At 36.5% G+C, this 26,890-nt stretch overlaps 1 protein-coding gene across 1 annotated transcript in view; it reads right to left on the reverse strand.

The window, feature by feature from the left end:
• Positions 1-4,037: 4,037 nt before the first annotated feature.
• LOC129758654 (acetylcholine receptor subunit beta-like 2) overlaps positions 4,038-26,890 on the reverse strand; it is a 56,978-nt gene continuing 34,125 nt past the window's right edge. Inside the window, exons 8-10 of the mRNA XM_055756217.1 lie at positions 26,772-26,881; positions 6,738-7,057; positions 4,038-4,058 (exon numbers count right to left, since the gene is read on the reverse strand). Coding sequence (XP_055612192.1) covers positions 6,842-7,057; positions 26,772-26,881 — 326 coding nt within the window. The 3' untranslated portion in view covers positions 4,038-4,058; positions 6,738-6,841. The remainder of the gene's footprint in view (positions 4,059-6,737; positions 7,058-26,771; positions 26,882-26,890) is intronic.

The following is a 26,890-nucleotide window of genomic DNA, read 5'->3' on the forward strand; positions in this document are numbered from 1 at the left end:
AAATGGGTTTTTTCTTCTCAATTATTGAGTGTCTGAATGAAAGTGTTTCCGTTTTAAATTTGCTCCTACACCGGTGGGGAGTGGGTGTTTTAGCCAATTCTAAAATTTCAAATTGTGTTTAAACTGTTATACTTAAAACCAATATTTGCGCCTGAACCGTTGCAGGTGCTCTTACGGTTTTCGATGCCGCTCCGTCGGCGAAACCAAAACAGTTTGTTTTGGTTCCGCATGCTTTGAGTCAATTCGCAATTGAAACAATAGCGGTGATGATTGATGATGACAGCTGATGATGGTAAACACGGTACAAATGTTTACATCATCACACTGTAAAGCCAAACAACTCAACTTAGGTTTGTGGTAACACAACAGTGTTGCCAAATATTCTGGGTAAGAATATCAAAGTACTCATTGAGAAATGAGTACTTTCCCGGTTAGGGAATATAAGAAGTGGAAAGTGACAATTAGTTATCGCTAATTAATATAGTTGTATTCTACTGACCTCACAGACGAAACATGAATAAGGATAACTCTATTCCACCACTGAAACCTGCGTTTTCAAACCCCCAAACCTAAATCTGCCACGATGGAGGTAATAGAATCAGATTCGCGTGCAACAAAACCCCCCCAAAAACAGTTCTCCGCTTGAAGGACAAGTTTGGCGTATTGGCAAGTGTAGGGATTAATGATGATGTTAAGTATAAACAAAAATATCAATATTCAAAAATATTCTATTTTCTCAATTTCTTTGTGATTTTTTCACAAACTTGAGTTGTTAATATCGAACTCAGGTTTTGGTGGTGGCAGTTATCAAGTTTGGGTATTTTTGATTTTCAGTGTATGCATGAGAAACTGAGAAACAGAATTCCCATGTAAAGCGAGCCCAGTGGTTTGAGAGCTTGGTTTTACACACACCTCAAACGAGCTAAAACGTAACAACCCATTGCCCTACTGAGCTTTCCTTATGCGAGAACAGTTCTCACTCTAAGCGGATACAACCCAAAACCAAGTTGTAATGCCGCAAAATCGGATGAAACTGGCTCCCGACGAAAATAAGTTTGGAGGGGTTTTCCCAAACTTGAGAATCGAGCTCTTTCTCACACCCCAAAATCGAGAAAGCCATTCTGACGAGAAAACGATATTTATTTGCTGCTCATAGCATTTCAAATGGACATATATTTATTCAAAAAAGACAAATGCGTTGCTTGAAGTTTTTTTTAATTCTTATTTTATTTAGTTTTTACCACTTTGTGTTTAATTGTGTGTTATCATGGTGAAATTTTTCGAGCTCTGTAATGAGAATGGAAAACAAAGAAAAAAGAAAATATTAGAATTAAAAAGATAAATCTATAAAAAAATATAATGATTAAGTACAAAACAAAAGTATGCGATATTCATTGAGTTGTTAAAGAAATGGATAATATAAAATATTGATAATAATCTATTATATATTCTTACTTAGAAATCTTCTGTTAACAATTTTTTCTAGACTTACCTATCTGTATTTGGGTGATATCCCCGTTCAATTTGTTGGTCCGTTCCTCCAATTTCCTACAATTCTTCTCAAATTTTAACAATTGATGTTGCTGGAAATAGAGAAAAATGGTTTTGAATTACACTTTTTACTAATTAATGACTGTATTCAATGTTTTATAAGTATACTTACGCTTACTACATACTCCTTTTTCAATGGAAAAAAAATTATACAAAAACAAACAGCGCGGCGGCAAGAAACGAAACAAATTCTGAACGATAAGTTTTTGGGGGCATCAGTTCAAACTGTGAACTTTGATTTTGGGGTGTTGACAGCAGCCCAAAATTAAGAACGGCAGCTAAACTTTGTTTTGATGCCCGGGCATTCTTAATTTTGGGTTGTTTTGATTCTGAGTGCTAGCAACGTTGACATTTTACAGATTCTCCCTGCGAATAGTTGCTACTTGTCGATTTTTCGCTTTTCACATTTTATCTATTTCGCGTTCTTACTTTTTGGCCAAGTGTTAATTTTTGAACCGGATTTTCTTATTTATTTTTTTCTTTTTGTCAATGTGTTGCGTTTGCAACATAGAAAGAGGGATGTCCGATATTTTAATTTGTTTTATTGCAAAATTAAAATTTTCCTGCAAGTGTTTTATAATAATTAATTTGTGGTTGATATAGATTTTATATAAAAAAAATGGCTTACGTTTATGAGCTCCTAATATTTAGATCCCGGAGTTTTCCAACACTTGGGGTTTAAGTTTATTTTCGAGAAGCCTGTTTATGTTGGTTTAAATTCTGCAGTTAGATATTTAAGTAATAATATACGGTAGTTTTAATAAATCAAAGATACCATTCAAACTCCAATTATTTTTCAACCACCGGCAATCACCGAATTATTCGGCACCAAATAAACAGCAGTTTCCTACAATTTTCCTTTAGATGATTATCTTTACAAATTTAGTAATTTAAATGATTCCTTACCGAAATAATAAGACGTATATCACTAAGAATGATTATTATTTAAGCTGTGAACGGACTTATAAATTGCAGAAATTTATCGAATGTGACGATTGTTGACGCAGAATTTTTCAACACGCGGTTAGCTCAACAATGGGTGAAATGTTTGTATCTATAGGAAGGCCTAACTCTTAGTTGCAGTTGTGTGAGTAAGGTGCGTTGCCACGTCAGAGGCGTGCGCGACACAATGATTGTTTGTAATATGTATATTGATATATAAACTGAGTTTTTCTTTTGCAATAACATCACTTTTAGCAACAGAAAAAACAGCTGTCCAGTTTCTTTCGTAAACATTCCTTATTTTAATGCATCATTAAAAATCTGCAATAATTAAACGTATAAAATGAGATATATAAATATAATTTCTTGCGCTGTTCAAACGACTTAAACTATTGAAAAAGAAAAAAAAAAACTATTTTATTTTTTGGCTTGAATGTATTAGTAATGGGTAATGGGTTAAAAAATTGGATATTGTGCTAAATTCTAGGATTTACATTTAATGTAAATCCTTGAATTTAGCACAATATCCATACGTATTTAATCGTTCCAACAAATAAAAAAAATTGAACATTATAACATAAAGAAAAAACTGTTCACCGCTATCAAAAACTAAAAAGGGCCTACAAGTAGCGAAAGAAACTTCCCTTCATTAAAAGCCCTTCATCGGTGACAATCCACTCCAAATCGAAGGGCTAACGGTTTGTGCTCTTGGATTTTCCGTTATTTTATTCATCGCGAAAAAACATAAAACTTATCTCTTTCAGATTTATGACTCTTCACACCAAACTACCTTCCTACCTACCATTCCCGAAGAAAGTTGCTGGAGATGATCCGACCGGAAGAATAGCAACGATTTCAAGAGAGAGCTTGATGAGGTATCTTCCACTGCTTTGCTCCTTTTCATCAAAAGCCAACACCGGGAACCTTTGAAAAAAACTGGATGGCTCTGGATGAAATGCACAACATAAACGAGGGGGCGTTTGGAGCAAATTGTACTAAGAGGTTTTTCTTTACTATGCATAACCTTTTTTTTGTAAAGGAGAATCTTTGTTTTTCACATTTTTCTTCAAGAGATTAAAACACCGTTAACAATTCTACATAAATAGTCGATCTTTGTTCGAGAGATTATCGAATAATTTATTGCTATGTCCATCTTACCCCGAAATCAATGACGTCTCCCTGTCTTACTTGTAGCGCGGAAATGCTGGTGAAATAGGGATCCTTTCGGTTCCGGTGTTGCTTCGCCTTTCGGATGGAGGGAGATCAGTTTTAACGACGGCAGTTAAGTGCTGTTTTCTATTTACGGCTGTGCAAAAGAAGAAGAACAGATAATCTCTAGAAAACTTAAGTCTAAGACACATTTTATCGTGATTTTTGAAAAACTTTCCACATGAAATGTTTTCGGGAAATTAGTGAAAAGATCAATTGCCGAAAGCTTGTGATACCCTTCTTACCCAAATAAACGAACATCTTACGAAGAAACTGTTTATTGGAGTATTAAATTGTGTATGGTATAATATTCGAACAACTTTTGCTTAGCCTTCATACCTATATTTTTAGTTACGTGAAGGGGATTTTTTTTTATTATCTGACGGGTTTGCGCCGGGGGTCTTCAGATTTTCTCCAAAATTGAAAATTTGGTTCATTTTTGCGACTTAAAAACACATGTATTTTTTCAGATTTCTAACATTTTTATTTTTTGAGTTAGCTTCGGTTAGATTTTTTCGTAAATAAAAAATAACCATTTTTCAAAGCTACATAACTCTGTTGTTTCTCAACGGAAATTATGAAATAGCACATCAAAATGCATTGAAATTTTATCAGCTTTCCAAATAGAATAGTTGAAAAAAATTAAATAATGACCTTCAACATGAAAAGTTGTAAATAAACTTTAAATGGCGTCTAAAAGTACCGTCTGCACCACCGAATATTTTGCAAAAAATACCATTGTATAGCTCGATTTATGATGCAACTTTCATCTGAAGACACCAAAGTGGGCCATTAACACCTTGAAGAGTTATGAAAGAAATAATGACAATAAATCTCTTTTTTTGCATCGAAAACAAACAATGGTGGAACAACTGCACTCACATATGGAGATAGCAAGCACTTCTAACAACATGGAAACAAAAGAACTTATCAAAGCTGGTAAAAAACACTATTTTTTCGTCCTTTTCAAATTGCCCCTACGCGCATAACAGTCCCATATGAATTTTCGTCATTTTAGGTCAACAAAAGGCTTCAACATAAAAGACTAAAAAAAAGAAGTTTTGTTCTAGAAATTTCGAAAAAAAAAATCAATTCGTGGCTGTCCTATATGAAATATACCTGAATAACAGTCTCATATGTGAAATACCACGGATTTGGTTACTTTTCAATGTTTCTTTCGGCGAAATAGTCTTTGGTTTATTGCTTTGAATCATTTAAACATTTTTTTAACTCACTTGATGTCGAATGATGCACACTAGTTTTCGAAGGCAGGTCTGACTTTCTTAGGAATGACTTCCTGAGCGAAAAACTATCGGATGCAATCAAAAATCTTAAAAAGATTCAACTTACAATGTGGAATTCATGATATTTTTTTGCAAAAGTATGTTTCCTTTTCTGACAATTGCATTTAGAAGTTCAAAAATGATCGAATTCAAATGTTAGAAAGTAGCTTGGTGAGAAAAATATATTTTCTATGGGACTGTTATGCTAGTAGATTAGAAAAAGGTTTCAAATATGGTCGATTAACAGTCCCATAATGAATAAAAATGGTGCTCTCGACCTTACCAATAACCCAATTTAAAAAATTTTAAGGTCTAACGATTTATTATGACAACCTAGAAACGATTTTCGTTTATGCTGAAAGTGGTGGTCACAATTTAAAAATATATTCCAAAACAGAAAAAGCTGATTGTCTCGCTTGCTTATTATTGAATATGGGACTGTTATGAAAGAAGGAGCGGTAGATTGTTGTAGCTTAACTGACTTCATGTTATATCCCAAAATCTAATAACGTTTTCGTTTATACCCAGTTTTGCAACAGGTCACAACAAGTTATGCTCATTTTACTGTCACTTTTAGAAGTTTATGCGCTAAGTTTTGCATCCGTAATTCCCCAGATTCGATTTAAAATGGACGGTGGAACACTGAAGATTCGTGTGTGAGCGATCGAGGTAGCAAAACACTGACGACTAATTATGTTCGTTCTAGTATGGTAAACCTCAAAACTGGGCGAATGTAGAAAACGAATACGGTAAAAGTATCATATTTTCATCATTTTACAGCCTGGGCTGGCCACACTGAGCTCTTTGATTATTTCTTCAACATTTGTGCCACTTTCTCATACTTTTTTGATCAATGGGAAAGGATTTTGGTGTCCAGTGCTTAGCTCCCGATATAAAAACTGTGTAAAGCACGTCTATATTTCATGTTTTTAATCACATTTTTGTGATCCCAAACACAGGGACTGAACCTTCTACTATTGGCATTGATTATGCTTCACAATGATCTTTGATCGAAAAATTAATAAGTTATATAGTATATGACCAGGTTGTAAAAGCAACATTCCCATTATTAGTTATATCAAATAAACAATACGATACTCAGAATTTTGGTTAAAATTTAAAGTCAGTTTTGCTGCAAACACTCTACAAAGCACGAAAAAGTAGTGTTTTTTACCTGCTTTGGTAAGTTCTTTTGTTTCCATGTTGTTAGAAGTGCTTGCTATCTCCATATGTGAGTGCAGTTGTTCCACCATTGTTTGTTTTCGATGCAAAAAAAGAGATTTATTGTCATTATTTCTTTCATAACTCTTCAAGGTGTTAATGGCCCACTTTGGTGTCTTCAGATGAAAGTTGCATCATGAATCGAGCTATACAATGGTATTTTTTGCAAAATATTCGGTGGTGCAGACGGTACTTTTAGACGCCATTTAAAGTTTATTTACAACTTTTCATGTTGAAGGTCATTATTTAATTTTTTTCAACTATTTTATTTGGAAAGCTGATAAAATTTCAATGCATTTTGATGTGCTATTTCATAATTTCCGTTGAGAAACAACAGAGTTATGTAGCTTTGAAAAATGGTTATTTTTTATTTACAAAAAAATCTAACCGAAGCTAACTCTAAAAATAAAAATGTTAGAAATCTGAAAAAATACATGTGGTTTTAAGTCGCAAAAATGAACCCAATTTTCGATTTTGGGGAAAATCTGAAGACCCCCGGCGCAAATTGTCAGATAATAAAAAAAAATCCCCTGAAGTTATGGGGTTTAGCTATAAAACTTACATTGCATAAAAACCGACTAATGTTCTTTAATACTGATTGAATTGGAACAAGTTCGTTTTCATCACAACCATCCTTAGTCCAGCGTGATGCGAACGATATCCGGTGGCAGCATGAAGTTATTTTTCCGCAGTGGGATTTCGCTTAGCTGTTGATCGACGGGAGCGCGAGTGTCATAGAGAGACGGGCTCTGGAAGATAATGCCGAAGGTACCGAAGATGCAGGAAATGGTGAACACCCACAGGAAGAACCTGTCCAGCACCATCGAAACGAACTTCCAATCTTCGACAATCTGAAAGTAGATAGTTGAGGAAACGAAATTAAATACACTTTATTTTGAAGACAGATAAACTAATGATAAAGGAATGGGTATGGGTATCGTCCATTGAACCCTCTAAAACTCTTTTTTTTTGCTGAAAAATTCACAGAAGTTTAGCTTTTTCGTTGAGGAAAATTTGTTCAAAATTTATTTTCAAAACTTGGAAAACTAAAAGAACTGAAAAATTCTGTTTTTTGTTATTTTGTTGTTGTAATTTTTCATACTTCTATCATTCTTTCCTTAATTTTCAAACAATAAAACTGCTTATGGCTTTATTTAAAACAATTATCGTTAAAATTGTTCTAAAAAAACTGAGATGGAAACCTATACGGAATGCAAACTTGTACACATTTGTGGATTTGTTGTCGTTCTTTTCCCAACCCCGCCTTTTTTAGACGGGATTAATATATTTCGTCTCTTTTTGAATTCTACCTAATTAAGGATCCATCTTTTTTCTCAAAAAATCAATCCAGAATAGTTATAATTCTTATAAATGTACCCGACCTATCAGAAAGTTGGTGGTGTCAATTCTTGCTTGATTGATTATCTGCTCGTCACTTCCTGATACGACATCATCGCCTTTACTGAAACATGGCATCACGACCGCAGTTAGAAATGAAATTTATGTATGTATGTTGCCTCCACTTTGGTAGGTTAATGCTGTTTTTTCAACTTTCATACACGGAAAATAAAAAAAAGGTAAAATTTACCTTTTTGCGAGGTGAATTTTTTCCACCCCTCTTTCGAGGTAAATTTTACCTTTTTTTCATTCACCTAGCAAAAAGGTAAATTATATCATTTTTCAATTCACCTAGCAAAAAGGTATATTTTACCTTTTTCGCATTCATCTAGCAAAATAGTAAATAATACCGTTTTCCCATTTACTGATTTGAAAGGTAAATGCTGGTTGGTTTGATTGGTTTCTTCAATAAGAATTAAAAAAATACAAAATTCTATCAAAAATATATATTTATTGGAGATAAATAGGGACTGGTAATTCGGCTTCGCGTTCTTCCGAGCCGCCATGGCCGCTGAATACTCCTGCGTTGCGTACATTCATGACCTCCTCTGTTCGGCTAATCCGGTCAGGTTCGGCTTTTCCGGCTGGAGGATGACGTGGAATACACCTATAAGCAATGTATTATGACGAGAACCAGCACAACAAAATGATATCTAAGAAAACACTTACCATTCTATTCCGATTTTCACATATTATGCACAAAGCAAAACTTGTTCCTGAATGACAAAACAGCTTAACCTCAATAAACGGGTTCGACGAATAGTCACTTTTTTTCGAGAAGAATTGTACCGTTTTGTTTAGCTCAATCCAGGTCAACTTCACCTCGCTACGAGGTAAGTTTTACCTTCTTTGGTTTTACCTTTTTTTCTAGGTGAATTATACTTTTTTATTCAGTTCAATTCAGGTGAACTTCACCTCGCTACGAGGTAAGATTTACCTTTTTTGGATTCACCTTTTTTCCTCGGTGAATTGTACCTTTTTTCCAACCTCGATTCAGGTAAATTTTACCTCGCTGTGAGGTGAGTTTCACCTCGAAGAGGTAGAAGCTACCTTTTTGGCTTTCACGGTCGTTTACCTTGGCTATCTCGGTAAATTTTACCTTTTTATTATTTTCCGTGTACGATTGTTCCATAATGTAGGGCTAGGTGGGGTAATTTTGAACAAAATTACTCAGTTTTTCATACTACCAGCTCAAACAAGTGGCCCTTTAATTTCGAAGTTCTGAAAAGTAACCAAAAATGAATGACTCGTTACCTTCTTCATTTTAAGATTTTTTTCTAATTTTTAAGTTGCAGGTTGTTGGCGTAAAACGCTTGTTCATAATTACCCCGTTTGTTGAAAATTACCCCCTTGTCTATAGGGTAATTATATACACTGTAACGATTCTTGTTATGTTATGACTTTTGATATTGGCATTATTCCTCGATTGAAACCACATCTAAACAGTGCATTGTGGTGAGATTTGTAGATTTTTTAAATTTACTGTAGAAAAGTTATAGGTTATTTACTGTTGAAAAGTTATAGGTTATTTTCAGTTTTACATAGCTGGAAGGCATCTTTTCATATAATCACAGATCCACAATTCTAAAAAATATAAAGTAATGTTTAAGGATTATTTTTAAGGTTTGGATGGTTATCGTGATTTTGATGGTAAAAAGTAAAATTTAATCATAAACAAATGCTGAGAAAACACGTGTTCATCATTACAGGGTGGCCAGCGAGTTTCCATTTCCGAATTCCCGGTTTTTTCCCGGTTTTTTCCCGGTTTTTTCCCGGTTTTTTCCCGGTTTTTGTAATGCCATATAATACTTCAAGTTGAAATTCTTAATTTTTCTATTGAAATCTACTGACTGATATTCTGATATCTTTCTTCTAAAGCTCTTAAAACAGATTCAGATTACCCTTTTTTATGATGAACAATCTGATATTTTATTTCGGTTCTCATATTGAATACTGAATCATGTTTTTATTTGGATAACTTTGACTTTTTTATTAAAGGGTGATACGGTCAAAATTTGGTCAAGGGAAAACGCGTATAAATCGGTGAAATCGTTTATTTGAAAAATCTAATTAAATTTATTTTCCAAGTTTAATAAGTATAAAATTCAGGAAAAATATTCAGTTAGGCTTCCGCTTTTCCAACGCCGAATTGCCGGGCCTTACGCTTAACCCCTGCCATCAGATTTTGTACAGCCACCTAGTCCACCATCTTCGCCGCAGAAAGCCAGTTTGCCTTGAACTGATGCTCGTCCTTAGCAGTTTTTTGGTCTTCTTTAGGTTCCGCTTGACAATAGCCTAGTATTTCTCAATTGGGCGGAGCTCTGGCGTGTTGGGAGGGTTCTTGTCCTTGGGAACCACCTGCACGTTGTTGGCGGCGTACCACTCCATGGCCTTTTTACCGTAATGGCAAGATGCCAAATCCGGCCAAAACAGTACGGAACAACCGTGTTTCTTCAGGAAAGGCAGCAGACGTTTATTCAAACACTATTTCACGTAAATTTCTTGGTTGACAGTCCCGGAAGCTATGAAAATGCTGCTTTTCAAGCCACAGGTACAGATGGCTTGCCAAACCAGATATTTCTTCGCGAACTTTTACAGTTTCATGTGCTTGAAAATATTTGCTACCTTTCCCCTTCCTTTTCCTTTAGTCGGCTTTGACGTAGGTTTCGTCGTCCATTACCACGCAGTCAAACTTCGTCAGCATCGTCGTGTACAGCCTCCGGGATCGCGCTTTAACCGTCGTATTTTGTTTATCATCGCGATTTGGAGTCACTACCTTCTTGTAAGTAGATAGTTCGGCTCGTTTTTTTGGCTCGATGCACGGTTGTACGCGATACACCCAGCTTATTTGCGGCATCTCGTAGAGAGAGGTTAGGGTTTCGCTTGAAACTACCGGCAACTCTCTTTGTCGTCTCAGCCGCTTCCGGTTTTTTATTTCCCCCCTATCCAGACTTCCTGGCTGTCGACAAACGGTCCCCAAACACTTTAATTACATTTGTTACGGTTGATTTGGCAACTTTTAGCGATTTTGCCAGCTTTGCGTGCGAGTAGCTCGGATTTTTGCGATGTGCGAGCAGAATTTTGATACGCTGCTCTTCTTCCTTGGACGGCATTTTGACAACTGAAGAGTGAATTCCAAAATCAAAATAGGAGCAACATTCTACACACACATACCTTCAAAATGAGGGGTGTACAGGTTTTTTAAATGCAAAATTGAAAGAAATACGTCAAGTTGATATTGACCAAATTTTAACCGTATCACCCTTTAGGTGAAAGGTGCAAAATAAACCCATGAAAATTATTCATTATTGTTATATGATTTTAATCGCCGTAATTTTTATGATTCTAATTTTAAGTGACATGCTCGGAGGAGAGATTTTTTTTTATTTTTTTTAATATTTAAAAAAAAGAGAGATAGACAGGCATTAGTGCGCCAATAGCTGTAATACATGAGTTGCAACGTCTTTGCTCTACACTAGCTAACTATGCATGAGAAACTGAGAAACATAATTCCCATGTATTCCCATGTATTTCTATATATTTGCATGTAATTCATGGGTACGTTTCATCAACATTCCCTCTAGCTTAAAATTTCAACACCTATCAAGCTTTCTCCTATTGGCGCACTAATGCCTGTCTATCCACCTTTCTTTAAAATTAAAAAAAAAAAACTCTCTAGTTTTTCATTCCACCGAGCATGCTTACCTAAAAATAATAATACCAAAAATTGTTTGCAAGTTTATTCTGATGAAATAAGTTGAAAATGTAGAATCCCGGTATTTTTTCCTCGATATCCGGGCAATCCGGCCGGACCGAGCTTTTCCATTTCTTCCCCTGAAAATCCGGGCAATTTAGAATGCTTATGTTAGACCCTTTCTACATCCAATTATGTTTGGATAACGTGCCGCTATTAAGCCTACCTCCGTTCTGATAATTAAACATATAACACAAATCGAACAATTTTCAATAAATGTTTTCAAATTTGTAACACAACCTACTATATAGAGAAATTCATTTCATCCGAAATCCGAAATTATTTCAGCGAAAGAACAAATAGTTTATGAAAGTTTTATCAATTTTGTACGTTATTTTCTCATGGAGGAATCGAAATTGTATGCGACAGAACATAAAAGTGAAATAAAAATTTGATTTGCAACTAAATTGTGTTTATACTGTTTATTTTGAATCTTGCTTAAACATTATGATAATTATCATACGCAAACATGATATGCTGAAATATTTATTACATTAGTTAGATACCTACAAATTTCAATCAACCCAGTGGCATTTGAATGACAAAGATACGAATCAACAAGAATCAATCTCTAAAGAGCAAGTTTTGTGATACCGTGAGATGTCTTTAATAAAAGCAGACACATTTGTAAACGAAATTCATTTCAATTATTGTTTACAGTGTTTTCAAAAGAAAATTCAACGGAACGGATCGGAATAAAACTTATTTAAAACTTATTTAAAACTTATTAATCAATAAGTAAAACTCGAACCTAAATCTCCTGACACCAATGAAAAAATGAAGTCTTGCATTATCTTGGCTTGCCTGTTGAAAATTCCTGTCATGTAAATTCAAATTTACTTGTTGACAAGCTAATTTTAATCTCATTCTTAAAACCTTTGGGGTTATTTATGTAGGTATTAGAATCAATATTCGAACAACTTATTGCTTTAAAGTCATTTTCATTAGCTATTTGAAATAACTTTCAGAGAAAAAATCTATTTTGTAATTATAAATACATCTATAGATAGGGTAAATGATCTTGAGCGGAACTAGTCGAAATCTGATCTTGAGCGGAACCATTTACTTTTCCTAAGATCTAGGCAATGATTGTTAATGAATCTTATAAAAGTGTTGAAAAAACACTTTTTCAAGATCCTTTCATAAAAGCATTGACATTTTTGCTAAAATTTATTAACTGAAATAATATTATTAGAAGATTTAAAAACATACGCATTTCTGCTGCAATTTTCAACAATTTACGCTGACTTTGAACGTCAATTTATGTAACCCTTGACCGTTATGAACCGATTCTTAATAACTAAAATGGTAGAAAAACTCATAAAAAAGCATAATTCGGGTTTTTCTAACAAGTTTTCCGTCAAAATACCAATTAATGGCGTAATTTTCAAAAGTAAAATATGATCTTGAGTGGAACCATCTTTGATCTTGAGCGGAACTACTAGCTTCCGGAATAAACCGCTAGGTGCGTTGCCTTATGCCTAATGTCTCACACGTGGTTTTTACCCCTGAATGTATGCAGCACCTTTGTATATTTCTTATTATATCGGCTTAGGGAAAGAAAAGATGTAAAATTAAGTTCGAATAGAACCAAAATTAATTAATTGGTGTCACAGCGTACCAAACCAGACGCACAAAAAAAATAATTTTTTGGGGTACAAGAATTGTGTTTTTGATGCTTCCTTTCAGAGGGACGACGCGAAGGAAGAGAAAGGTTTTCATACATATTTTTGGGCATAATTTGAGAACTAACGAAGTCAATAAAGTTAAGTCATTATTTTAGAATAAGGATTAATCTTCATTGCCATTTCTGTTCGTAGCTTTCATTTAAAGAGGTTGTTTTAGATGTTGAATTACTATTGAAAACGATATACTACCTAATAAACAAAAAATCTAATTGTTTTTTGACACATATTCCTTCAGTTTTACAAACTTAGCAAAGCACACCGAGTCAGATTTTTTATAATACTCCATGATTCAATTGGTGGCCTGATATTGAAAACCTATCCGATTGCCTTGTGTTTGATTTTACACTTGAGCTCGAACTAGGAATCGGTTTGAGAAATAATTGTTTTATCAATTGATCTAAATAATTAACGTTTCCATAAATTTTTAATATAAATAAATAATATTGTGATTCATAAGAAACTGGAATTTATTATAAACTTTATTCTATGAATAAGTTGCTTAGAGAAAGGTTGCAAAAATCACAAAAAAATCTGTAATTTTTAGAATTTTGAGGAAACTTTTTCACAGCATCTGTTTCATAGAACATGAGATTTCGAAATAGTTTCAGATTTCATAGAATTTTTTAATTTCGAATGGATTTTCATAGTTATAGTTTTGTTGTTGTCAATGTAAAATTAAGGTTTCTTACATTGAATTAGAAAAGTTTGAAAAGATTTTCAACGCAAACTGATTTTTCCCAACTAAAATATAAAAATGATCCAATTTATCATGAATTTGAATGAAATTAAAGGAATAAAGAGAATAAGAAATCCCAAAATATCAGATTTTTTTCCCAAAAACATTGAATAGGGCAATGTACAGTTTTTTTGCAAAATCTGTAATTTAAGGCATCTTCTTTTGTATTACTGACTTTGTCGTTACCTTCAAAGGTTGTTCGGGGCTAGATGACCCTAAACACTCACATTCAAATAATCAATCAGATATACTTACGAATTTAATTTTTGAGATAAAAAAACTAAAATTTGAGTTCAGGGAATCGATTCAAAATAGGATGCAGCAAATAAAAGTGAAAATTGCACCTTTTTTTTAGCAAGAAATACATTGAACGGATATTTTGAGAACAACTTAGGGACGCAAAGTTTCTTTTTTTACATAAAAACATTATTTTTTTAACTTTTAAATCTTCAAAGATAAAAATTAAATGAAGTTTTCACAGTAACACAAGTATTTGGAATAAGAGCTTTCCAAAATGTTGACAGAAGAAAATGGTTCCGCTCAAGATCATATTTTAGTTCCGCTCAAGATCGGCTTGGTTCCGCTCAAGATCAGAATTCTTACTTCAGTAAAATAGCTCTAGAGTTATTAGGATTTACTCCAAAATTTTCTAAAAATCATCATTAGAAAGCAGAAACCAAGATCTATCCGTTGAATGGAAAAAAATTTTGTTCGGATAAAACCCATAGCCATACCGCTTGATCAACTATTCCGAGTTGCGTCGAATTGTACCATTTAGTTCCGCTCAAGATCATTTACCCTATATACTTTTGGTTCTGTTTGATTGTACGCTCATTTTTTTAATGGCTTGATTACGATTTAACTATCCAATGTGTATATTTCAGTCTATTGAGAACTCAACGATCAATTAACAGTGATCTAAATGAAAATTAAATTGTTTAAATTAAAATTTTCTCTTTTTTGTTCCTAACTCGTAAATTTAACTTAATATCGGCTAATAACTACCTTTAAAAATGCAGATTAATCTGTTTCTTGTCACGTTTTTCCTGGCACCCCTGGGAATGCAGTGTTTGCGCCAAAATGCTCCGCAATTCTAATTTCTTCCGGGAAACACATCCATAATATTTATCATTTCTGAATAAATAATTATAACCAAGTGAGGCCATACGAATAGCATCCGAAGCCGTTCACTGAAGTATTCAGGTGTCCTTTGCGCCCTAGAGGAGAAGGCTTTAAAAAAAAGAAAGACACATGAAACACTTTTTGTTTCATTCGTCGCCAAGTTCCCCAAAAACTAAACTTTACTGCTATTCATCACATTTCTTGCCCTTCCGGAGGGACGCAGCTTTGGGCCATTTTCTGAGTTTCAAGGAATATCGAGGTGAAACCGTCCTCAGAGTTTCGGTGTTTGTTTTGTAGCGCTAAGTGTTGAATTTTTTCCTTCTTGGTTTAACTGAAGAAGTTTATGCGCAGCTTTCCCATCCTTTCGGTATGCTGCTTCTAGAAGGTTCCGAGGGGGTGGAAAATAAAACATCTTCCAGCCGCCAAGCAGATGGCCTGAAAATTGACGATTATGTGCATCTGTAGAACGTGATGATAGCCCGGCAGCAGATTGGCCATTATATACTCCTAAGCTCCTGATGGTGTGCTCTACATGTGTGCTTTCTTCTAAGCTATGTGACTTTATCTTTCGCAGTTTTCAGCAGAGAAATGCCGAAAGGGCAACAATTTAAAACAACATGGTATGAGGAAATGATGTAATAGAAGATATTCGTCCGCCCAGAACCGCCAATCTTCGACGGAATGAACCAAATTTTCAGCTGCTTTCCCGTCGAGTTTACAGTCCGGAGCTGCAGAGACAGAAATGTCGGGGAAAGGCTTTACCAACTTGCCAACGCTATGCGCCTTCGGAGGAATTCTCCCTGACATGTTCTCCTCTTCAGTGTACGGTGTGGTTGTTGATGTTGTTATTTGTGTTGTGTTTCAACTTCTCCACCAAAGTTGAATGCAAACAATTCGTTTGAAGCTGGCGCAAATAAAGGAACGAGGCGAAATAGTTGCGAAGTTGAAGCTTTTCCCTCTAAGCACTTTTGTTGTTACAACACAACACGAAACGTTTGCATACATATCTATGTGTGTATGTAAAACATTCCCCAACGTGTAAATCTCGGCAAAATAATATCCGATACTTTGTGGCACAGGCCAAAACTTTTAACTGAGCCGACTTCATGTTTTCTAGCTTGGTTACGTTGCAATTGCTGCACTTTCTTTGTATGTAGATATTGAAGAAGTACAGGTTAACAGCATTTTTTTTTCACCATGTTAATCAACTAAAGTTTTGATTATAGATATTTAAAACCACTATTCAAAAACAATAATAATTATAAAATTGAACAAATTATTGTCCTATTGATAAACGATGTAAATCAACTTCTTATTCAGGAAAACCCCTAGGATCTTTGCTTATTGTAACACGTAAAAGCTGCAGCTTCAATTAGAACCATTTTATTTAAAATTTATGTTGAAAATGTGTTTCCTTCATTTTTTCGTTTTGATTTCAACATTTCATCTAAATAGAAGCTTAAATTTATCATTGATCCGTCAGAAAATCTTTTACCACATTTGAACTCTATCGAACAAGCGATTAAGACCAAATTTTATATTGGAAGGTGTCGTACTTGTTACATATTTTCACAATACTCAATAAAGTTTTGTACATTTTTCACCGCATCAGTTTTAAAACCGACCTTTCGTGCCAAAAGCGATATAGTGGAGTTCGCGATTCCCAACGTTTTAGCGATGGAACGATGCGAGAGATCCTTGTTCTCGTGATGAATGCGCAAGATTTTATCACGCACGAGCTGTTCTTTCGACTCCATTTCCACGAGTTTTAATCACAGGACTTTAAAACTTGCCGGATGTAAACAATTCACTATGAACTAAATCCACCCAAATTTTCATTAAATTCTACCCAACGGTTAAAAAGTAAGAGCAATTTCATAGTGTGGTAATTTCATCGTGGACACCCTTTACTTGGTATCTAAAAAATCTCAGTTCTTTAGTATATACATATGATTATGATGATTGGAATGTGTGCGTCCGGACATATTGACCAGAACATCTTTGAAAGGTTAAAACAACTTTTTGGTTTTTTTAACTTTAGTTTGGTTTACTTGTTTGGTTTACTAATTTTATCACATAAATGTCTGGGAAACAAACGATTGAAATAGAGTTATTTAATTTAAAAAAATTACGTGAAATCTGAAAAATTGCAAAAAATACTCAAAGCATAAAACACTTGAACAAAGCTTTCTATATTTCAAGCAAAAATACTTCTGTTCCAAAGAGAACTAATCATTAAATTTGAAAATATTTATTAAATCACATTTGCTTCGCTTTCCTCTCGACATTCGCTACAACCTGACGAGTAAACATGATTCGTGGGCGACCTCAATCTGAGTGCTATTAATACAGCATTAATATTTAAACCGTCCTAGACTGACAAGGCATTAGGGAGCGGTGTCCTGTGCACCTGTGGCTGGTCCTTCGGCGCTGCCTAACGGAAAGCAAACGGAGCAAACCCCCGAATCAGGCCCCCGAATCCTGTTGTCCGTCAGCCGGGCTCCAGAGAGTCTGTCACAATTTCGCCAAACACTTACGCTGAGCTTCGCATTCCTCCCCCGAATGTAATGAACTTGGCAAAGATATTCGTGCAATACATTTGCCGAGCTTACAGAGCGGTTTAACCATCATTTGTTAGGGCCACTGCAAACAAAATCATCCTAACCAACCTCGCAGGACTTATCTGACTTGACCCCTCCATATTGTTGGCCTGTTGGCACTCTGTGTGTGTGGGTGTAAGTATGTGTATCTTCTTGTGTCTACTGAAGAAGATAAGTTCATACACCCGTAGCCTCCTGCCACGAGAAAAAAAACAAGAGGAAAGGACAGCGCAGGAGAGTTTCGTTAATTAAATTTTAATCTCATTACCATAAAAAGGTGGTAATTTCTTTCTTTTGTTTAGAAACCGGAGAAGATCAAACGCTTTGTGGGAACGGGTGTTTTTTTCCTGGCGTTTCGTTTCATTTCGTAAAGCTGAATACATATTTTTTGATCATCCAATCCACTTTTATCAGCACCCACTGTTTTGCGTTTATCAGCCTGTTGAAAGTGGAATCGAGAACAAACAGCCGATCGGGAATTTGATAACAAAGAGGTGGAGCATTGGATTATTTCATAATGTCTAAGTGGAGCCGGAGTTTCATGCTGCTTTTAAATTCCAGATTGGATAGTTTAACATGCAGGTTTTTTACCAATCCTCAAATATTTAAAAAAAAAAAAAAAAACGTATCATATCAATATTTACAAGAAATTGATGTTCATCTGGTAAAGTTTCTCTTCAAAGAAAATTTAATTTGACAGGGTGACATGAACATGATTTCGATAAGAATAAATTAGATGTAGAGATAAATATTCATTTTTGGAATACTATCGCCAGTGCAAATAGATGACCGAGCGAGGATGCCAAACATGATTACTAAGGACGTTCTGAAAAGTGATTAAAAAAATATATTTATACAACAACGCTAAAATTACAAGAGAATTTTATCGTCATACATCGTCCCTAATATTTGTTCATGAAGTCCTCACACTAACTTAGCTCAAAATATAAATAACTAAATTTTCAAGAAAAGCGGAAGACATTGTTTGCATAATAAAACCCCAAAATTGCTCTTCATTTCAGATACTTGATCCCCTTTTCTTATTTTCATCATATCTTTTTGGGAAAATTTAGCAACTCGCAGTCTTATTGCGTGTAACTTCAAGTTAATATGCTCCAAAGGTTATAACGATATATGAACTTGTAGATGAGCTAGAAGTATTTTCGTGAGACTAACAAAATTGTGATATTTTTAAAGTCACAGGAGACTTGATCCCTTATTCAGGGTACCCTGACCCTAGGCAAAAATCTAATAAAAATCGAAGATAAAAGATCCGGTGACTATTTTTGCCATATTAGTTCTCATTTCACAGTTTGTACAGGGTCCGGCAATTCGTTGAAATAAACATATAAATTGATCAAAACAACAACTTTTTATTTCAAATTCATTGAATTTCTCTTAAAAACAAGTTACTTTTTCAAAATTCACTGGTAAAGTTCGACTTGTTCGCCCTCGCCACAGACGGTCGAGGAACGCATCGTATGAGGCACGCAGGTGTTCTTGTGGTATTTAATCGCAAGCTGCCACGAGATGTCACTTCAGGACCTTCAGGACACCTTCATGTTTCTTAGAGCAGACTTCGGCCTCCAACATACTCCAAACAGCGAAGTCCATAGGGTTCAGGTCTGGCGAACTGACGAAAATATTGCGCAATCGAAAGTTAGGATTTCTTTGCTTTGTTAGCCGGCGCCGAGTCCTGTTGGAAAACCCAATCCCTGGAACCAAAATGTCAACGTGCCCACGGTTCGACGACAATCTGTAGAACTAGTTCCTGATATATATTTTGGTTGATCTTCACTCCTTCAGGGACAAAAACCAGCGGAGTCCGGCCATCACGGGTGATTCCGGCGCAAACCATCACCGATGTTGGTTTCTGTCGCTGGGTGGCCGTCAGCAAGTCGGCATGGCTTCGTGATCTGTCTGGCAACCAAACTCTGTCGTTCTGCTTATTCACGAACTGCTGTACGATGAAGTTTCTCGTCGGTAAACACGATATTCTTCAACCTTGCTTCCAGCAGCGCCCGTTCTTTTACCCGTTCTTGTTTCTGCTTTACCGTAAGGTCTTGAACCTTTTGTATCTTGTAGGGCTTGGTCTGAAGTTTATTTTCCAGGATCCGACGGAGACTTCGATCCGATATGTTAAGATACTTACTTACTTAATGTTTCTGCGCCGATCCTCCGGTGCATAGGGACAGCGTCTTCATTTGGTCCCAGTCAAGATTCTCGTCGACAATTTGGATTTCAGCGGCTAGGCTTCGCCGCCTCATTCTTAAGCATACCCTATAAACGATTATATCCATTGATTGATCTTTGATCATTTTTTTTCGAAAGAAAAGATGAATCACTTGTCAACAAAATAATATCTACGTGCTTTGTTTACAACTCTGCACCTACACTGGGTACCTCGATTTTAACAATGGTCGCATCTCTCATGTACGTTCAATCGTGCATTTGAGTACGTGTTTTTAACAATACGATTGGAATTCCGGAAATAACTGAATAAAAATAAGCTGAATGAGATTATTCAAATTTTACATTTCTTATTTGAAGAAGTCACCTGACAGGTAGAAAAAATATTGACTACATTCGGCCTCTTAAGCGAGAGAGCATAGTATTCTGCGGCGGTTATGTTCCATTCATATTTGGGAACGCATGCGTGGATTTTTTTGGTTCCAGGTACCTATAGCTGATAAATACTTAAATCCAGTGTTTGGCACAAAAGCGGTAGTTCACTAATCTCTAGCTAGTCCGCTAGTTTTTCGTCAGTGATTATTGAGTAAGTTTTTATTGAGTCAGCGAATTAAAAAGTCCCGTTAATTGGTGGGTCCACTAATTGAAGACTGCTAATCTCCATATATTTGCATCAATCTCTCGCATTATTAATGATAGAATATACTTTTAAAGTTAAGGTGACATTAGCTATCATTCTGACCTCAATATGCGCTGCAAGCTAAAACTGTCACTTCTTAAGGTCTCTGTGGAGAATTATTTTATTTACATAGTATTCCGTCTCACGACGTAACTTGACGAACATAATTCCTAAAATTCACTCGATCCATGGCAACCGTTCTCCAATTCCTCGGGCACCCCACGTTCGCCAGATCACGCTCCACTTGGTCTAACCACCTCGCTCGTTCGCCCCCGCTCGTCTTGTTCCTACCGGATTCGTAGCGAACACCTGTTTTGCAGGACAGTCGTCCGGCATTCTCGCAACATGTCCCGCCCAGCTTATTCGGCCAGCTTTCACCACCTTCTGGATACTGGGTTCGCCGTAGAGTCGCGCGAGCTCGTGGTTCATCCTTCGCCTCCACATTCCGTTCTCCTGTACGCCGCCAAAGATGGTTCTTAACACTCGTCGCTCGAATACCCCGAGTGTACGCAGGTCCTCTTCGAGCAATATCCATGTCTCGTGCCCGTAGAGAACAACCGGTCTAATGAGCGTCATATACAGGTTACACTTCGTGCGAGGGCTAAGTCTTCTCGACCTCAGTTGCTTGTGGAGTCCATAGTTGGCACGACTTCCGCTGATAATTCGCCTCCGGATCTCACGGCTGGTGTCATTGTCTGCGGTCACCGGTGAGCCGAGATAGACAAAGTCTTCGACTATCTTCAGCTCGTCGCCGTCGATCGTGACCTTGTTATTACTGGACAAGCGGGTTCGGTCGGTCTCGGATCCGCAGGCCAGCATGTACTTCGTCTTGGACGTATTAATCTTCAACCCAATCCTTCCTGCTTCGCGTTTCAGTTTGCAGTAGATGTCTTGCACCGCCGCAGATGATCTGTCGACTATATCAATGTCATCGGCAAAGCAGATAAGTTGACTGGATCTGTTGAAAATCGTGCCCCGCATTTCGCCCACCGCTCGTCGAATAACACCTTCTAGCGCCACGTGGATAGACCATGCAGGATGGACCATCTCCTTGTCGAAGCACCCTGCGCGATTCAAATGAATTCGACAATTCACTCGAAATCCGCACACAGCACTGCGTTCCATCCATCGTCGCCTTGATCAGTCTGATCAGCTTCCCGGAAAAGCCGTTCTCGTCCATGATTTTCCATAGCTCGTTACGGTCGATCGTGTAGTATGCGGCTTTGAAGTCAATGAATAGATGGTGCGTAGGGACTTGGTGTTCATGGCATTTTTGGAGGATTTGCTGTAATGTGAATATCTGGTCCGTCGTAGACCGTCTCTCCATGAAGCCGGCCTGATGACTTCCCACGAATCTGTTTGCTTGTGGCGATAGGCGGCGGAGTAGGATACGGGACAACACATTGTAGGCGGCATTGAGGACAGTGATCGCTCGGTAGTTCTCACAGTCCAATTTGTCGCCCTGCTTTTAGAGGCGGCATATTAACCCCTCCTTCCACTCCTCCGGTAGCTGTTCTATGTCCCAGATCTGGACCGGTGTAGGCAATCGGCCAACTTGTCCGAGCCCATTTTGATGAGTTCAGCTGCGATGCCATCCTTCCCAGCCGACTTGTTTCTATTCAGCTGGCGAATGGCTTCCGTAACTTCACTCATCGTTGGGAATGGCTCCTCTACGTCGTTGGCTACGCCGGCGATGTACCTTCCCCCACCGTCTTGATCTCCTGCATGAGCGCCGTTCAGGTGTTCATCGAAGTGCTGCTTCCACCTTTTGATCACCTCACGATTGTCCGTCAGGATGCCCCCGTCCTTATCCCGGCACATTTCGGCTTACCCAACTCCCACTTAGGTTTAAATTTCTTACAAAACTCTATAACTAATCAATACTAATGTTATGAAATCGCTTGGTACATCGAGTCCTGCCGGTGAGCCGTTGTATCTTTTTCGAAAAATTCATGATATTTACGGCTTATGTTCTTTCGTTCTTTGATAGCTCATGTTTCTTTAATTCTTTCCATCACCTACGAAAATGCTCCATAACTAATTTTGATAGCTGCAAAGCATTTCTGCACCTATTTCTATTAGACATCTTCCTATTTAATGTGGCAGTTAAACAAACACCCAAATATTTCAGTTTGGAACTTACCTTAATTTTTCCCATTTAAAACTATTTCTGCTGGAAGTTTTCAATTATCTGGGTATCTTATCAAAACTTGGCTACTCTCGCTAGCTCTTTCTCAATAACTTTCGTTGCTATTTCAAGATCTGTTTTATTCATAGTAATCAAGAGCAAATCATCGACAAAGGCAAGAAGCAAGGGTAACCCCTGTTTGATACCTTTTCCTCTTTTCGCTTCCTCAGATAGCTGATTCTCCCATCTAATTCGTGTCATTTCATTTCTAATGGCTGCTAAAACTCTGTCAATCAATCGAGATGGTACTTTTAAGTTGAGCAGAACGTTATCTAGACAGTGTAGATTGATATTAGCAAAAGCTTTTCTTATATTCAATGTCAAAACAAAAAGACCCTGACCTGTTTTCAACATTCCTCCATTAGACGTCTGGCCACAAAAATATGATCCTCTGTAGAACGGTTATTTGAAAATGTTGCTTGGTGTAATCCTACTTCATTCGAAAAAGATCTAATTTTATCGTCTAGCCATCTAGCATATATTTTATAAACAACTTTACACAACGAAATCCTCCTACAGTCATCTGCTTCTCTTGCTTCAGCTTTTTTGGGAGTCGGCACTTGAATTGATTGTTTGTGGTATAAGCATCCCTGATAATTTCTGTCAAAAATTTTATAGTATCCTCGTTCGCATATTTTATAAACTCCGTGTGGACGTTGTCCGCTCCTGATGATTTACCATTGCAACAGTTTTAAATTATGGTGTTTATTTCTTCAAAAGTAAGAGGATTTGGAAGAGGAGTATAATCATGAACTTTACAGAGTTCAATTTTTGCCCCCTTGCATAATGCCAATATATGTTCCCAAGTTTTAGAACTAATATTAGCAATTTTTCGTTTTCTTCGTTTCACAAATTCTTTGAGATAATTATATGTTTTTCTAGTTCTATTTCCTGCATCCATTTAGGTTTTTGAAGAATAGCGTTATTTCTTTCTCCTTGTGTTTTTGGACTGTTTGATTGTATTCCAATTTCCTATTAGATAATTTGTATTTGAAATACTGCATGTCCGGATACTTTTTTGTGAGTTCTAGAGCTTCCTTAAGTCGTGAGAATGCCTTCTTTCCAATTGGAGTGGGAGGAATTTTAGCATCTTTACATGATTCATACGCTACTTTTTTAATGCTATTTGCAAAGTTATTATATCTTTCATTAATGTTATTCCCCTATATTATTAAACTTAACCCAATTTCCATTTTTTTGTGATATTTTTCTCAAATTTTCGGCATTTTCAACAATTTTAGATTAAGTTTTCTATTAAGTTTTCCTGGTATATTTCTTTGAATTCTTTCTTATATAACTAAACCTATTGTGATAATTTTATGATCTGTTTTTGTTGATGTCCAAAATCCCTTTATGTATCTAACATAATAGTCTGTAAATTTTGGTTTAAAAGCATAGTCTATCAGGCTTTCTTTTTCCGCAGCTTTCCAAGTTGTCTCAGTTCGTTTACCTATTAGGCTGGAACAAATATCAGTTTCTTCTTTTGTCACCACCCCCCCCCCCCCCTCCCCCCTTCGAAATTTCCAAAAACCCGAAGGGGGAAATAAATAAAGTTTGAAATAATTTATCTGAATTCCAATAAAAAAATTACAATATCGGAAAGATTACAAGACCAAAAAACAAATTTAAGAAGATGGGAGTTATTTCACCTTTTGTTTTCTTGATTTTATTGAATTATTCGATTAAAAACTACTTGATTTATAGGTTTTGTGCAACAATATAAAGCATGGATCACTACAAATCTGGACGCACTGTTTATAATACCATAGCGCTCCTAGTTGTCGGATCTAGAATTTTTTGACAGTTCTTTGTTCGGAAATGTGTCCTCTATCAGTGCTGAAAATTTCATTACGATTCGTTTTGATTCAAAAAAGTTACACGTGATGGAAGCCGCGAGACGAAAATTAATTTTGGACACTCAAGTCAAAAACCCGACGTGGTCGGGTTCAAAAATCGCGAAATTGTTAAAAATGGTCAAATCAACCGTATGCAGCGTTCTTAAACGTTTCCGTGAGATGCATACTATCGATCGGCAGGTTCATACCAAGCGTCATAGTGGAATTAAGGATCGGAAACTGCATTTGAAGGTGTTGAGAACGATCAAGGCAAACACAGGGTAGTCGGACTACGACATTGCCAAGAAATTCAACGCCGACCGGTGCACCATCAGGATTCGTCTACGCGAAAGAATACGATCCTATCGAACCAGGGGGCCGTTCAGATACCACGTGGACAGAAAAATGAGATTTTGACCCCCTCCTCCCCCTCCGTGGACAAGCGTGGACATTTGGCTAACCCCTACCCCCCTCCCCGGATGTCCACGTGGACACATTTGAAAAAGTTTTTATTTTAAATATCTATAATTTGACCGTTAGAAAACACCACTTTTTGCCTTTCTGTTATAGAAATGGCTGATTTTGTAAAACCGATTATAAATATTGAATTTCTCAATTATCATATTTATTATTTGCTTCGAAGTAGCTACTCATTGTTTAAACTTAAACTGGAAAGGTATGCCATTTAAAGATTTTGGTTTAAACATCTTAATATTTGTTCGCCTTTAGAAAATATTTTAAAAGTAAGTTTGTCCACGTGGACATGACACAAACCCCTACCCCGTTCTCCGTGGACAAGCGTGGACATTTCCATAACCCCCTCCCCCCCTCTAAGTTGTCCACGTGGTATGTGAACGGCCCCTAAGCAACCAAACCGGACATTCAAGCAGAATCTAGTAGCCAAAGGACGTGCCCGAAAGTTATACAAGAAGATTCCAACGAAGTTCGACGGATGCATCCTCATGGATGACGAAACGTACGTGAAGATGGATTTTGGGCAGTTTCCTGGCCAAAAATTTTATGAAGCCACTGCAGTGGTGCACTGCACTGGTCATGGTGATGTCCCCGGCAAGTTCGAATTCGTTTTTGCTGAGAAGTTTGCAAGAAAGTGTTTGATCTGGCAAGGTATTAGCAGCTGCCGACGAAAAACTCCGGTTTTTGTGAAAAACAAGCCCATGAACTCCGAAATGTACAAGGAGGAATGCCTGAAAAACTATTTTTTTCGTACATTAGATCTCACAAAGGACCAGTTAAGTTTTCGCCAGATTTGGCAAGCTGCCACTACAGCAAAGAGGTACTACAGTGGTATCGGGCCAACGGGTGGATTTTGTCGAATAGAACCTCAACCCACCTAACTGCCCTCAATGCCGCCATATCGAAAAAATGTGGGTAATTGTCAAGCAGAAGATGAAGAAGAATGGTAGGACGATTCTGGATGGAACAGAGATGAAGAGATTGTGGTACAAAATGGCCGCTGGGGTCAGCGAATAAGGTGTCCAAACTAAAATGAGTGGTACTCGACGAAAAGTTCAAAAATTCATCAAAACAACATCGGAATAATTTTTTTATTATTTTTCCTTTAAAGTGCAATAAAAACCCTACATTTTGATTACAAAACATTTCTATTTCGTTTACATAGCTCTGAGATAGACCTGTTTCAATGCGTCCAGATTTGTAGTGATCCATGCTTTAGTATGCAATTTTGTTGTATACAAGCTTCCGTGCAATTTATTCCAATTTATTTGTTTTTCGCATTATCTTTTATTGCCATATTTTAAAGTCAATAATGTTTTTTTTCTTAAAAATACTACGCGAATAGTAATTTTGCTATGAATTCATGGCAATTTCAAATTTGTTTAAGTAAAGTTGTCAATGACATAATAAGTCGATTTACTTCGTGCATAGTAAAATTTACATGTTTTATGATAAAACTAGTGTGTGTTATGGTAGAAATTAGTATGTATAAGGAGCTTGTTTTGAATAGTAAAATTACCATACATCATATATTATTTTATAACCTACTATAGAGGCTTTTATTTCATGCATATTTCACAAATATTATTTTTATTGTAAATAACATCACTATCACGGCATAAATTATTCAATTTTAGCCAACGTAAGGAATAATGTTGCAACTTCAAATCTAAGTTTTGATTTTTTTAAGCTACGCTTGCAAGTCTCCCCCGTAAATCACCTGTTCAACGTTCAATCTTTGCAAGCAGATAAATTATCTTCGATAATTGTTACACGTGTTTCCAACCGATCGAATATCGACTTACGCGTTTCTAACGCGATGATGACGATGGTGTGGTGATTCATGACTCATCTCTGACCGTGAGAAACAAACAAAATAAACGGGCACAAAACAAACTCACCTCATTATCCTTATCAGCATCCTTGATGTGCTGGGCAATAAATCTTACGGCCTGTATAGCCGAGAGCACCTCCGGCGATAATTGCTTCGGTATCATGTTATCGGGTTCCACTGCACCCA

The sequence above is a fragment of the Uranotaenia lowii genome, chromosome 3 (genome assembly GCF_029784155.1).
Source record: "Uranotaenia lowii strain MFRU-FL chromosome 3, ASM2978415v1, whole genome shotgun sequence".
NCBI lineage: Eukaryota > Metazoa > Arthropoda > Insecta > Diptera > Culicidae > Uranotaenia > Uranotaenia lowii.